The 16106-nt window shown below is 32.6% G+C and overlaps 1 protein-coding gene across 1 annotated transcript; it reads right to left on the reverse strand.

Moving 5' to 3' along the window:
- Positions 1 to 2400: 2400 nt before the first annotated feature.
- Positions 2401 to 5779, reverse strand: LOC114749754 (alpha/beta hydrolase domain-containing protein 17B-like). The gene is made up of 6 exons (XM_028938292.1): positions 5132 to 5779; positions 4741 to 4777; positions 3480 to 3716; positions 3347 to 3394; positions 2792 to 3228; positions 2401 to 2671 (listed from the first exon to the last, which is right to left on the reverse strand). Exons 1-6 carry the CDS (start codon positions 5434 to 5436, stop codon positions 2593 to 2595), a joined length of 1143 nt encoding a protein of 380 aa, XP_028794125.1. The 5' UTR covers positions 5437 to 5779; the 3' UTR covers positions 2401 to 2592.
- Between the last annotated feature and the right edge of the window lie 10327 nt (positions 5780 to 16106).

Genomic DNA, 16106 nt, shown 5'->3' on the forward strand with positions numbered 1-16106 from the left:
AGCATCGGTGGCCTCCTCTTTCTCAGCGACGGCAGCGTCACACCGAACAACCATCTCATTATTTCTTCTCTCGAGCTTCCACTTCAAACCAGCACAATATAAGCCATTTCTACCAAAACTAGTTGGAGGTAAGAAAGCACTACTGAGAGTCAAATCCCTCCGATGGTTTCTATGTGTAAAGGGCGATGAAGTGGGGAGTGATGCAAGAGAGGCAGTAGCCAAGCTTCTGCTCAGTACCGGAGCCATTCTTGCCAGAGAGAGTTGCAGAGAGCTGAAGAAGTTATCACTTATCTTCTAAACCTAATCTTTCTATTATAGTGCATCCGAAATGTGGAAAAACCCTCGATGGGTTTTAGGAGATGAAAGATGATTCTAGAACACAGCAAGCCGTATGGAGGAACCCGGCTCCGTTTGGCGCTACGTGCGTGGAACTGTGAGGCTTAGATTCCGCCATTTCAGCCTTCACGATATCCATTTCATTTTCCGCATATTTTTGTTTTCCAACCGGAGAAAAAGAGCAGGAAATAATTAATTAAAAATCAAAGCACTACTTGAAGTTTGTAAAATATAATTTTTTATAAATAAAAATATATCAACTATTTATAGTAAATTTATTATTCATACTCTTTATTTTTAATTCTATAAAAAGTTACAGAGAAAAATTAGATTATGTTGTTGGCCTGTTAATAAAGTGTGTCCGAAAAAAGTATCAATAAATTTTAAATTTTAGAGAAGGTACAACTTTGGTCGTTAAATTTTTTTAGGTTAAAGTGTAAATTTGTAAGTAAACGTTAGATATTTGAAAGTTTATTGGCAACTAATTTACTTTAAGAGTTTAAAATCATAACAATATTACCCTTTATTATTACTGTTATTTTAAACTTTCAAAATAAATTTTTTTTAGGTTAAAGTATAAATTTGTCCAATAAAATTTTACTCAAAAACGTCAGGTATTTGAAAGTTTTCTTGGCAACTAATTTGTCCTAAGAATTTAAAATCGTAACAATATTGCTCTCTATTATTACTGTTATTTTAAAATTTTAAGATAAATTTGATCTCAAAAAAAATTTCGGGTGCCAAGGGCTTTTGAATAAAAACTTATGCGATAAATATGCCTTAAATCCAAATTTTTTATTTTTTTTTAATTTAATCAGAATTTCTAACTCAATACAAATCAATTTATATAATTCATTAACTTAACAAACTATAGAGATTGAGTAATATTTGAAGTTTAGAAATTAAATTAATAATTGAGAAGAATTTATTGAATTTTCAGTTTAGAAGCTAAATTAATAATTGAGACTGAGTAGTAGTCAGAGACTCAGAGCTGACAGACCCCAAAAAAAAATTTTAAAAAAAAAAACATTTATGAAGGTATTTATGGGTTACCCATAAAATCGTCGTTGAGAAGAACTTATTAACCATCACCAATTTTCTTTACATGACATCAGCATGGAGTCTAACAATTTATTTAAAATTTCAGTTTCATATCAAATTTCAAAACTGTCCACAACGTCTATTATGTTTCCAGATCGATGGCAGCATCCTTGTGGAAAAACGGTTCCATTTTTGAAGTATCGATCAATTAGTGGCAATCAATCAAAACAATGATCAAGAAATACCAGTAAATGTCACTGATGCAACGTCAATATCCAATAACAGAATTATGATTTATAGCCTTTTCAAAGAAAAGAAAAAAAATATAAACAGGAAAAAAAAAACTAAGTGAGCTTAAACAAAATTACATTTTATTATAATTCTCTTTAGATGGTAACAAGCCATGCAGCTACATTAGACTCCAGTCAATTCAAATTTGAGTTCGGTTGAGCTCAAATGAAGATAAATCTTTTATGCATTCATACACTTTCAAACTCAAACTTTACCTTATTTGGGAGAACCAACTCTCCTTGGTTTATTTTCCTTTTCTTTTTATCTATTTAATACTCCTCCGGTCCTTATTATAAGACCCCATTTGACTTTTATTTGGTCCTAATTATAAGACCCTAATCCATTTTGTCTATTATATTTATGTATTTTTCCAAGATAATCCTTCTAATAATGATAGTTTTAGCCAATATACTTAATTAGCAAGGATATTTTAGGAATGACAACACTTATTTATTATAAATAACCAACTTAACTTACTTCCTTAATCTTCTCAAATAAGTCAATTGGGTCTTATAATTAGGACCGGAGGAGTACATTTTAAACAAACAAATGCATGCATACAAATATATTAACTCTGAGCTCAACTGGGACCTCATCCAAGCATAACAGGTGACGTTACTACTGAGACAACTAGCCGTTAACCATTCTCTTATATTTTAACACATGATAGCATAAATGTTTGACATTAAAACACATTTGTTTGATGTGTAAAGAACTTCCACGCCATGTTCATGTTTTTTTATTACCTGCAGACAAGACATTCTTATTTGAGCAAGAAACAAATGCGAAACATGAGAGTTGAACATATAAATGTTATGAAGCTAGACACATCCATTCTCTGACAGCCCAACAACATCTCTGCCTAATGATCAAATGAGGAATTTGATAACAAATTTACATCCCAATTACAAAAGGTTGGATCCTTCAGGCCTCAGAAACAGCAGTTGGCTTCAAACAGTCAACATTAGTACACATCCCAACCGATCTCACCATGTCTCCTAACCTGCAGGCACACAAAAATCACACAACAATCATTGAAGTAAGTGTATACAGAAAGTTCAAGTCATCAGTCTTATGGGGAAAAAATGATTGAAATCTGAGGATGGATGAAGTTTGAACAGACCTCTCAAAGCTGTTTCTTGCTTTCTCTATCTGATCTGTGCTGTTCCTTGATTTCCCCAAGCGGTCAATGCTCCTTCTTGATTTCTCTCGCCGGTCGGTACTAGTTCGTGACTTCTCTGTACTTAGCCTAGACTTTTCTCTCTGTCCTGTGCTAGTCCTAGGTTTCTCTCTATGGTCAGTGCTTGATCTGGCCCTGTCCTTGTTATCTAAGGAACTTGAAGAAGGATTCGACGGGTCTGTTTTGTCTCCATCAGCACTTTGCACGCGTGGCATTTTCTCTACAGCTGATATAAATTTCTTAAGATGGCTCAAGTACTCAGGGTAGAGTTCTAGGTTGCAATGATTTCCTCCTTGAAGCCATAAAGGTTCGAACTTCTCGTTACTGAGTTCCCAGAGCTGCTTTCCATGGGAGCAATCAACAACCTCGTCTTCTGTTCCCTGCCAAAATATTCCCAAGGGACTTCAATCAGCTTACGTTGTCAAAGTATCTGACTGACAATCAAAGAAGGTCATCACTTATGAATAAACAGCTATGAAGGATGAGAGTTTTACTCACATGCATTACCAGAACTGGGCACTTAACCAGTGGGATTTTGTCAATATTCTGCGAGAGAAGGTAAGCCAGTTAGAATTTCAATGAAATGAGCAAATGCCCAAAAATGAATTATATGGAAGCTAGAGGAAGAAACCTTGTAAATGTCAAACCAGAATGTTTTCTTAACAGGATACATGACACGAAGACCAGACAATATTGGACTGTGAAGAACGACAGCTCTCAAACGAGACAAACGAGTAGCCAGTTCCAGAGCAGGCCCACTTCCTACTGACTGACCATACAGTATAGTGTCCTCCTCTTTCACTCCATATTTCTCCCCAAGGCACCTGTAAGCAGCTTCTATGTCTGCATAAGTGTCCTGCTCACTAGGCTATAATAACAACGACACGTTGGAACTAATTAGTAACATCCTCTTCAAATACCAGGTACCATAATTCTGTACTGAAATGTGCATGTGAAACTTTGTGGTAGTGGCTTGAAGCAGCCAAAAAGGACTCATCAGTATTTTGAACTGAAATGCATTACTGAATCACCAACAATAATTTCAGTGCGTTGTTGGAATAATTATATTATGCTCCAAAGTCAACTTTTCTTTTAGCAGAAAAGAAGAAAAAAAGGCGAAGTAGGGTGCATTTTAAATGCATATGCACATCGCTTTCAACTTTATTAGTTAATTGCTTTTGAGTTTGACAGCTCCAGAGTGCCTAATTAGCTGGTTGCATTTGCAATATGCAATTAGGTGGTGTGGATTAATAAGCTAAGACAGTTTAAGCAGCGACATGACACTGTCTTGCAACAATTATTGTCACATTTTTAAGCTAACTCTGTCGGCCCAAGTCACTTTTTCCGGATTTTGCGGAAAAGAGAAGAGAAATATAATCGATGACCTTCATAAAACTAAATGAATCAAATATATCAATAAGATACAATCTATAACAAGTTTTATTATGCACAAGTCATGAACAGTATAACTTATTTATCGTGCCGTGTGATACAATAGAAATATATAACTTATTCATCATGCAGTGTGATACAATAGAAATAAGTCTAATTTTAAAATGCATATTTGTTGTGCTTCCAACTACTTATATCTCAAAACATGTGATCACCTTAATCAGATTGTCCCAATTGCAATAAAAACAAATAGTTAGTGCTTCTTCACCAACTAAATATATTTAATTAATATTATATGTGGTCATAGGGCTCTAGGCTCAAAAAAGTGAGATCAAATTATGCTCTCTTTTTGACTTTCTGCGTATTCATACAATCACACGTGCTTCAGCATGTTGGGGACTTGGGTTGCTGAGCTTGATTAAATTGACACTCTCTGTAGAAAAGCAATAAGAATAAAAAGGTATTTCGTAGTGACAACAAATAGAAGGCACGCCACATACCTTTCCAGAAGATTGTCCATAACCAGAATAATCGTACCTGCATATCGGAAAATGTCAATCTGATTTGAACCTGAAACAACATGTTCATTTTCTGAAAACAATGTAAACAAAGGTCTCCGACAAAACCATCATCCTTTTTGGCTGTAAGGAGTCTTCAAAGCATAAAGAGATACCATTTCAGTTGATATTTCGTTACATGCCATTTAAAGATTATAGGATCCTAAATATACTTCTAGATTTCTTCCTTCTTAATGCATATGAAATATCAATGGCAGAACGAAAACCTCTGATATGATACCAATTTATGAGATAATATTCAAAACAGTAAGAAACGTGTCATAAGAGTTTTATCAAACAAGGAAGCAAGTTCATGAAAGAAAAGATCACAGACCCCATAAGATTGACACCAAGATGAATACTAAGCTCTGTGAAAATATGAAACATCTGGCCAAGATCAGCAGCATTGCCATGAGAGTAAAGCAGAGTTAAAGAAGCCGATGGGTTCTTCACAAACATGGCAACAATCTCATTCCCTCTCTTGGTGGCCAGTTTCATCACGTCCACGTCATCTCTCCGGTAAGCAACATCGGAAATCCTCAGCTTCTTGCTCAATTCATCCTCGTACAGGGTATAAGACGGCGGGTCCGGGGGAAAGAAGGCGAATTTCGCCGCCATGGACGACGTTGCGTTCCCCATATCATTCACGAGCAAAAAATGGAAAACTATACACAAAACAGAGGACAATCGTCGAACGGCTGGTGGGTATTTCAGAAAAGGACTAATCAACGAGACGACTCTGCATGGCTGATAACAGAAATCTGCAAGCCAGCTCTTTGGGTATGTCGGCTGGTTATGTACTTTGAGTCGCTGCGAGAGAGTGAGAGTGACAGAGAGTTCGTTTTGGAAAGCAAAAGAGGTTAAGCTGGGATTAGGGGGAGCGTGGAGAATCAGAATAAGTTGAATTTTTGTTTGGTTCCCTTGAAAAAAATTTGTGCTTTGAACATTTCTAGAGAGAGAGACATACGGGACAAGGTAGGAGGAATGTTTGTCGGAATTTTGTTACAGGAAGAGAGTGATTTCCGGGGCCTTAATGGGCAACAGTTATGGATAATTCCTTTCAACGTTAAAAACAGGAATCTCAGACAGAGACACCAGATTCCCACTATGGTGAAGATCAGATTTTGTAACATTCAAATATGATGAAATTTATTATTAAAAAAAAGTTCATTTAAGCAAGTGATTGGAAATTCCAATTTAATTGTTATGAACTTATTATGCATCTCACAATTTAATTAGGAGGAGTCTATTATTTGTCTTAAATACCCGGAAAATAATACTTACTGTCGGTGAGGTATCCTCCTCATACGCATCCAATCCAACCAATCCAAGAAAAGCTTTATAACAAAATATGTTCGAGCTCAAAACTCTTAGCATTATTAATAAACGTTACTGATAAAAAGAGTTGAGCACTAGCGCTATCTCCTCCGATTTTTAATATTAAATTCAATTTACTAATTTAAAAAATTAAACAAACTAAAAATTACTTAATTATAATATTTATTAAATGATCTTTCTAAAATGCTTATATATATTATTAGATTATATATCAATTTATAAACTAAATAAATCAGATTAAAAAATAATAGATATAATATTTTAAAATAATTTTTTAATTTTTTATTCTCTCTTAATTAGTTAACTGAATTTTATATTGTGAAATAAATATAGTAATAAGTTAAAAAATTTATAAAATGCGAGTCTGTGACGGTAATTTGTTCTACATATGCATGGTAAATGTTTTCCTAGACCCCAAGTGTTGAAGATTTTGGCCGGCCCACTTTCTTTTCCAAGGTAATTTTGATTTCTACTGCATAGCTTTTTCATTCACTAACAGTGAATTTGTCCTTTTTAAACCGAATCAAGTAATTTGTCTTGTCATTTTAACTCTCAAACTCAAAAATATTTTCTTCCAAATTAAAAGAGGAATCTCACCATCTTTTAGATTTCACTAGTTAAAAAAACTCGCCAATTTTGAATCAATTTGGGATCCGTATTATCTAAAGACATTTTTTTTCCAAATTTGAATCTAATTTGTGGAGTTTTAAGAACTAATCATGTTATAATATCATGATTTGTTTAACACAATGAAATGGGGTTATCTCTTTTTTTTTTTTTAAAAAAGGGAAATAAAAGGAACATCTTTTAGGTACAAGTGAGCTTGATTAGTGGCTTCCATGTCCCTAAGCTATCATCAAAGTGTTAAAACCACAAATAATTAATTTATTTTTCAAGATTTGGTAAATCCCATAACCTCTGTCTTTACTATTTAAGATGGGGAGAGCCTAAGGAAAAAGGCTAAAGATAGAGCCTATTCAAATTTTAAAACGAACTTATGATGCAGTTTTGCCCCCACCACTTAAAAATAGTTTAATCAATATGATTAATAATGTAATTAAGAAATTAATCCCACAAACATGAGATGGGGATTTAAAGATTTAACTCCGGTGAGGATTTATAAAGAAGAAATGGGAAGTTAAAAAAATAAGTAGGGGTTAAAAGTGAAGATCATGATGGGTAGGTGGGGTTGGTGAATAAAGAAGAGAAAAGAAAACAAGAGGGGGTGTGGGGTAAGTGTAATGAAGACACAGGGAACATCTCATGATTGCATATTGGTACGTATGGGTTTTTTTTTTTTGAACTCCCCAATCAAAAAGTTGATTACTTTAATTAATTATTTAATTAGTGTCTTTATGGTTAAGCTTCAATTTACTTTATTGGTTAAGGAAAACAACTGTGCCTAGCAATCATCCCCTTGTTTGCAAGTGTGTGTGACATAGTTAAGTATCTTTTCATCTTATTTTTAAACTTGAGGAATAAATAGTGAATCTAAATTTTATGTTTTCCATCTAATTTTAATATGTTAAAGAGATTTTTTTGGTCAAATATGTTAGAGGAGATTAGTTATGAGACCAAAATGCAATTTTGGATAAAATTAGAGGGAAAAAAACACTAAAATACCTTCAAAATTACTAAATGACAGATGAGGGTATCTGAATTTCAAAATGTCAATTTAAACCCTAGGTACTTTTTTGGAATCTTGAAATCTTGTAAAATTACACAAATATCCTTTACTTCTTTTTTTTAACCTTTTTTCCTTAATATTGCCACCTCAGCAATCCTGGTCGCCGGAGTTCTGACGCTAGTGACCCTACTGGCAACCGGTCACCGGAACTTCAGTGACCTGTCACCAAAGCTCCAGTAACTACTTTTTTTATGTATTGACTACTCTTTTTTAGTTATTGACTATATTTATTTTTAAACTCTATGACATGTTACTGGAACTCCGGTGACTACTCTGTCTTATGTAGTGACTACTCTTTTTTAGCTATTGACTACATTTACTTTTAAACTCTAATGACTACTCTTGTTAAGTGACTGACTACTCTAGTAATACGATTTACTTCTCTTGTATAGTCAATAGTTATATAAAAGTAGTCACCGGAACTTTAAAAACAAAAATAGTTAATAGTTAAAATAGAGTAGTCAGCAGCTATATGGAAGTAGTTACCGATCATAAGGATAATGTTGTCATTTTACAATATTTGAAAATTCCAAAATAGTACCTGAGGCCTGAGTTGGGATTTTGAAATTCACCTACCCTAATTTGTCATTTAGTAACTTTGAGGGTATTTTGCTATCTTTTTCCCAAAACGTAATTTCACTTATTTAAATTATAAACCATTCTTATTTATTGTACAATAGTGGGGGCAACAGAAGTAGTTTAAAAGAATAATAAATAGAGGAGAGGAATGAGATTGAGGTCTTAAATAATTAGGAACCAAAATAAACCTCCAATTAACCCAATGGGAGTAATAGAAAAGAGAAAATATTATGAAATTTTACTTTTATATCCACCATATATAGGGGAAATTAATTCTTCTTAATATATACTATAGTTCACCTCAATTTTTAATTTCCACCTATATTTTTTAAGCATACCAGAGATTGATGAAAGACATTACAAAAAGAATGCATGAAATTCACTAATTCTTTTTAGGAAGAGTCTCAAAATAATTTCTCACAATGGTTTAATTCTTATAAAGCCCTTACGGACTATTTTCAAATTAATTTCTTTTGAAATAACCTAATCAATTAATTTCATATGGCAAAAAAAAAAAAAAAACTCCCTCTATTGCTCGTCGTCGCCATTACCACCACTACCAATAGCAAGAACTTCGGCATCAATTAATAACTAGAGAATTTTTATTTGTGCAATGGTCATTACCACATTTCAGTTCCTTAAAATCATATGACAATATAACTGAGAATTGCTAGTAGAATGTATCCCATTTACAATGGACAAACAAATTTTTGTTGAAAAAATGGATGCTGCTGCTTCGTTCTAACCAAGACCCGGACAACTCAAATCTTAAGGGATCTTTTTGAAGAAGAAACTATTGCAGAAGAAGAAGAAGAAATCTTCTTATAGCCTGAGAGATAATGGACATCTGCTTGATTATTCTTCAGAAGTTGTATGTTGAAGTGACCTTAAGTCCACCTGCAAATAAAAAATAATTAACCAATTAAGTATTAAGAAACATATATATATGTAGGTTTAATTTCAACTATCTCCTTTATTACATATAGGTATCTTCTTGTCGAAGACAATTTTATTCGAGACACTATCAGGCATTAAATATAGATACATCTTTCAATGGGGATTTGAATATTAGTTTGCCAAGTTATGATAAACTAACTCCTTCCGCTATATCATATCCTATCAGTAATTTTCACTATTCAAATGTCATCACAAAAGGAGGACACCAAAACTGGACCGTGTTTGAAGGGCACAATAAGGATTATGAATTGACAGGACCCATATGAACATTGGAGAGCATGCAATGCAATAATCAATCAAAAGTCTTACATCTAACATCACACTCACACACACCATCTAATCCATCTATATCTAATCTATCTATCTATCTTTAATTATTACCACGCTCTCAAGTCACACACAAAATTATTTTCAACTTTTCATTGGTCATCTTTGTTGGCCCACATAATGGCAATAATCACGTCGGGATCTTGTAATTCAAATGACATCAAGTGCATTTCTTTTTTTTTTTGAGTGTAAGATGGTGAATTCAAACCTTCAGTAAAAAATATAATGAGTGTATGAATTGCATCGAAAAATTTGTGATAATAGTCATAACAATTTATATCATGTAAATTTTAGGTTATAAAATCTTCAAATAACTTTATAAGAAAGATTTTCTAACATATTTTGGAAAAAAAATACTTAGGATCAATAAATTCTTGGATCCTTTTCTTTTTTTTCCTGTAGACTGTGTGAAATTATTTACATTTGGCTACATATTATCATGCATGGAGAACTGATTGCTTAGATTTCTCAGCACCAAATTACAATACACACCTGTCCGCACAATTTTATGATATTATTTATAAGACAGAAAGAAAATTATTGTTGTTTAAAGTGTATATATATTATATAAGGATAACATTGACTAAATTTTAAATTTTTAGAAAAAGATGGTGAGACTTAATATTTTTCATGGTTTAGTTTTAATAAAACATATTAAAGTAACTTATAAATAGAAATAGAATACGTTTCACCATTAAAATTAATCATACTAGTTAAGAACCCACGATTATTAATAGTGGAATAAAACTACAATGAATAAAACTAAACATGGTGACTGACAAAACCAGTTTGAGTGGGCTTTTTATTTGCATTTATACAGAGCTTCAAATGAGCTATGTCCTTTTTTTTTCCCCAAAACAATTGTTTTTTTTTTAAAAACAAAGTACATATGGGTTGGCATGACTGTTAATACAGTAACTTTATCAGTGATCGCAGCATTTTCTCAATTATTGCTGTTGCTACTATAATGGCATGCCATGCATGGGAGAAAAAGAGGGAATTTTAGAGTTTTTTGAAATAGCCATTCCTATCAACTATATATAGGTCATAAGGAATATAGAGAGGTTGAGATTTGTACTAAAGTTCAATCATTTCTTTCAAAAAATTTAAGGCCAGCTAAATTAGATTATTTTAGAGTGTATAATATTGTTTATATATGATTGAATGGATGATATCAGAAAATCTTATTAGAAGTTACCTTTTCTAGATATTCATTTATTTAATAATATATTAATGATTTCAAATTAATAAATGAAATGACATTTTCACCCAAAAAAAAAAGAATAATTTCAGTGGGTCCCACGTCATTTTTATAATTGCTTTGTTTCTTTGACTGTTGGCCTTGTGTATCAGGGTTGGTGCTTTTCCGTATCAAGCCTGCATACTTTTTTTTTTTTTTTAAAGAAATATAATTACTAAAAATTTTTAGGGCTAGCAGAGCAGTTTGTAATAAAAGTTTTGGAGTAGAAAATGATAACAACTTACTTACCATTAAGACTTACTATAGTAATTATTTGGTTTCCTTAAGATCTCATTATGATTCTCTATTTCTTTTTTTTTTTTTGCTTAGTTAATCACAACATGCTTAAAAATTATTGTGATTGGATAAAATAGCAAATTTACAACAATAGAAAAGGCACAATTTTATTTTTATATCAACAAGTCACGCCGTGCAATTATTGCACAAGTTCATTTATAGTTATTTATGAAATATTAGTTCAATTTCCTATAACTTTTTTTTATAAATACGTTGAATATTAAATAGTGGCGCAAAAATAATATTGATGTATGTGAGATTGTGACTTAGATAGACAGAGCTACAACAACTGAGCCAAGTGACTCAACAAAATATATATTATTCCAACTTCTATATATACTCCTCCGGTCTTAAATGTAAGACCCCTTTTATAGTGTAAATTATGTATACTACAAGAGAGTTCTCGCACACTACAAAATGAGTCTTATATTTAGAACCAGAGAAGTACTACTTTATCAAATAAAGCTCCAAATTAAAGTAAAGCACTTGATAATCTATGGCTTAATATTATTTACATTAGTTTTGAACAAGACTTATACTTCGAACTTCATGTGAAAGCACATATACTTCCATAATCTAGATATATAGCCTGAAACATACAACATTTTATCAGCAATCTTTTAATGTGTATGTACTCGTTAAAACAATCTTATAACCTAGTGACATGATATATATTTCCTTATAAGTGGAAGATCACAGGTTCAATTTCATTTGTAACTCAGACTATCAGAGTCTAGCTACCCTTTTAATCCCCCCCCCCCAAAAAAAAGAAAGGATTAGTGACATAAATCATTAAGAGTGATGTAAATTAAAATTCCACACAGTAAGCAAACTCCATTATTATAGTATATACCAAGAGATCAGAGCTCAAACTGATAAACGTTATTCTCTCAGCCGTGAACACTGAATGTTTCTGACCTTTAGGCTATGTTATATGACCAAGTAAAAGAATAAATTATAGGTGTGGCCATGTGGAAGAAGAAGGAGAAGATATATGTGTGATTGATTCTAAGTTTAAGGCACACTTTCCCATCTGTCTCTTAGGGCTTAGATATCTAAATGATAATCTAAAGAGTCACTAATTAATCACACACACACACCTATGAATCAGCCACTGGCTTTTGAAAAAGTTGGGACAAATTGGAACCAACGCCTTCTAATCACCTTTCTACTATTTTCCTGTGTTCCACACTTTTCTTCTTGTTTTCACATCTCACAGGCGACCCACCAATAATTTATTCATTCATTTCTATGTATAAATATGCACCTATAAAAAATATATATTCCGTTATCATTCTTTTCTTAATTAACTCCAATATTGTTTAGAAATGTCCCTCAGTTTCTTCTTCTTCTAAAGTCTCTGCATAAATATGTTTTATATCTCAGGGGCAAATCAGCTACCTTATGTGCTATATGGTTCAAACGTCCTTTTCGTCTGTTTGTTGTAATGCTGCGATAAGCTGAGAATAATACATACATACATATATCGAGAAAATCGAAGTTGCACTATATACGCGTATATACACAACATTGTCTTGCATAAATCAACTAAAGATTCATTTTTCTCATTCCTTCATCCCTTTTTATGTCAAATAATACAGGATTAAAGTATGAACTTGTTTCGAATTGAAAGCTTTTACTCAGGAACATTAGGCACATAAAAATGTTTTAGTGTAAATTTATTCAGAAAGTTTCAAATCATAACAATATTTAAAAAACCAACACTAAAGACTGTTAAAATAATAACGTTGATTGTTAACATTCACTTCTGAATGAAAATTTTCAAGATAAATTTGTACCTAAACTTGTCAATAATTTAATTAATTCATTCGACTTGATTAATTCAGCATTATGTTTCCATGTAAGAATAAAATTAAAGAAGTTTCAAGTGATGGCACTGATCTTAAGTGCGTGTGACCACACATGGAGGCCTAGAAGTGCAAAATGTTCATGTTCTTGTGCATTGAAAAGCGTAGCTTCAAATACATAAAATATATATCGATCATATTGTTTTAAGCAAATGAACCTACCTCGGCAAACTAAAGCACTGCTTTTAAGTTTGTTTCGTTGATATTTGCATGGTTGTAGACAAACGCAAAACACACATGTAAACTTCCATTCCACGCTATTGTATTTGCCTAAAAGCCCTTTCTTCTTCACTTTTTGTCTTCCATGGCGGATTCTGTCTCCTCTCCCAAGAATAATGGGGTTTCATCAGTCCTCTCTCTCTCTCTTCAACCTATGCACATTCATTCTTGTTGGACCACTAGTTCTCACATAGAATTCATATCTTAACCTAATTCCCTCAAAACAAACAATATCACTTGTTCATGTGCACCGAAAACCGAACAGATGGACCCCATAATATTACAGGAAACCCTCCATTGTTTAAGCATGCGTTTGGTATTGTTTTAGTTTTGATCAATCTAAGAGTACTAGCTTTTGTTTAAAACAACACTCTTGGGTTGTGAACAGTATAGTATATAAAACGAGTTCATGTACTTCAGTCATTTATCAGAGAAAGTGAAATTTTGGCTACTTTAATTTCAATAACTCAGCTATATATGCAGAACCTTTCATGTGTGTATATATATATATTATTTGCATTCAAATCTTTATGACTGAATTTTGAACAGCGTATATATCAGTATGTCCCTATATATGTGTGTGTACTAGCTAGTGATCGAAAGATTCATGCGAGACACATGGGATCGGCATTGTGGGGATTCACAACATTGTGAATTGTGCTTTTCCAATAAAGGCAGTATTATATTGTATATAATTGCAAGTGTTTGTGAAAAACCAAAAACGTTGGGAAGAAAACTCCCATCTTTGACTCGAACTTTAATTTATAGGGGTATGAAGACCTAAACCTAAACTTTGACTTGTGTATGTTTTTCTCGTTACATATATAGCACTATATATAAATACTAGCAATCTCATTTCATGTGATTCCTCTCTTCTGCAACTTTTAGAACCCTTTAATTTCCGCAGATAGTCATGGTGAATACTACTGGTGCCTTTGTTTTGTTTCTTCTTCTCTGTGCTGCCTGGCTATCCACTGCTAGATTGCACCCTGCAGGTCTGCTCTCAGTTATTATTTCTCCGTTTGGTACTTTCTTTTCCAATAAATTTCATTCCTTTTCAAAGGAAAATAATGATCACGAAGATGGAATATTCTATATGCAGGTACTGAAGTTAATGCTGCTTCCGCTTCAATGGTAAATATGCTGCGTTATTAACTTAATTTGCATTCTTATTTGATTCTTATTGTCAGTTTTGTAGCTCTTTGGGTACGATCGAGTTCAGCTATAGAATTATATTCATCAGAAAATGTTAGACTCTTCTGAAAATTTGAAATGTTATAACCAAGTATAAAATAAAATATATGCATCCAAATCAGGAGAGAAAAGCACTATAGTAGTCCAGTTAGAATTACGTGTAACAAGCCCTAATTTTCTGGTTTTATATATTAGAATGATGAAAGCTATACATACCGCTTGTATTTGAAGAAGTATGTAATATATATTGGGAACTTGCTGAACAGACAAGCACTGATACGACTGCTTCTACCAAAAGCCAGCCAGCTGCAATAATATTTGAAGATGAAAAGAGCTCAAAGAAAGCGAATATGGAGACAGAGAATGTAAGAAACAATAAAGGCAATAAGATTGTGAAGCCATGGCTGTCATCTTCTTCTTCTTCTTCTCCTACGTCGTCATTATCATCAAATTACAACAACGAAAAACGCAAGAGAAAATTAAGAAGGCATTGGTCAGATGATGATGAGTTTGATAAGGGTTTTGTGGCTTTTAGTGCAGATTACCACGGACCAAGGCACCATCCTCCTAAGAACAATTAATTATAATGATGATCGATGATCACTGCACATGTTCAAATTCTATGTTTTGGGGGTCTTGTGTTGTACGTGTTCAATCAAACATATATATAGTCATTACTCAAATATATACATATACTGAGAGAGTGTATGTGGTTTTTGTTTTGGTTTTGGAGTTGGTTTTGGTTTCTTTCACCTTTATATATGTCTGAAATTTGTGTCACTAATGAATATATATGGCCAGTGTTTGATCTGAATCTGAAGGCTTTTCTTGTCAAAACTCCATTATTGTTTAAGTATATATATGGGAGATAATTAAGGTATCTTTGCTTGCTTCTTACCAAAAGAGGCTTAATTGATTTGCTATAGCTAGCTAAGTTCCTTCTCTCTCCCCCTCTCTCTACACTTGTTTACTTCTCTTGATCATTGATTCTCAATTTATTATACTGTAATTATAATTTCTTGAGGTCCAGTCCCAACTCAAATTAAAAGAGGCTTTAGACAAAATTATGCTAGTATTATTATTTAGTATCAATTGGGAAGTCTTGTATTTTAATCATAAAAATTTTATGTTATATTGATTAATATTATTGCATGGTTGGTTTGTACGCAACACCCGAGCAAGAGCACGAAACAGCAAGATATTAAACATCTATTGCCAAGAGAGGAGAATGGCAAACCATTATAAGAAGAAGAAGAAGAAGAAATGTCGAGAAAAAATAAATTAAAAGTATTCTTATAGGAATGTTTTATTTCTATTTAAGCCTGTGGAACATATGTGTGGAATTCATTGGCAAATTCTGTTTGGTTATGGGAGAGTAAAAGCAATGAATAGTCAATTATGCCCTCAATTTAATTATATTTGAATAGAATTTTATAAAATAGATAATAGTTTTCTCTCATGTTTCTTATGTTAGGGGGTTTTTTTATTTTTTTTTACCAAATAAATTAATAAAAAAAGGGGGGTTTTTTTTGCCAATGAATAAAAAGGTATTCTTATGCCATCAGAAACCATACAAGAGCAGTCATTTTATTAATTTCATTTA

Source organism: Neltuma alba, unplaced genomic scaffold (genome assembly GCF_004799145.2).
Source record: "Neltuma alba isolate B1F8T4 unplaced genomic scaffold, ASM479914v2 tig00006159_pilon, whole genome shotgun sequence".
In the NCBI taxonomy this organism is placed as follows: Eukaryota; Viridiplantae; Streptophyta; class Magnoliopsida; order Fabales; family Fabaceae; genus Neltuma; species Neltuma alba.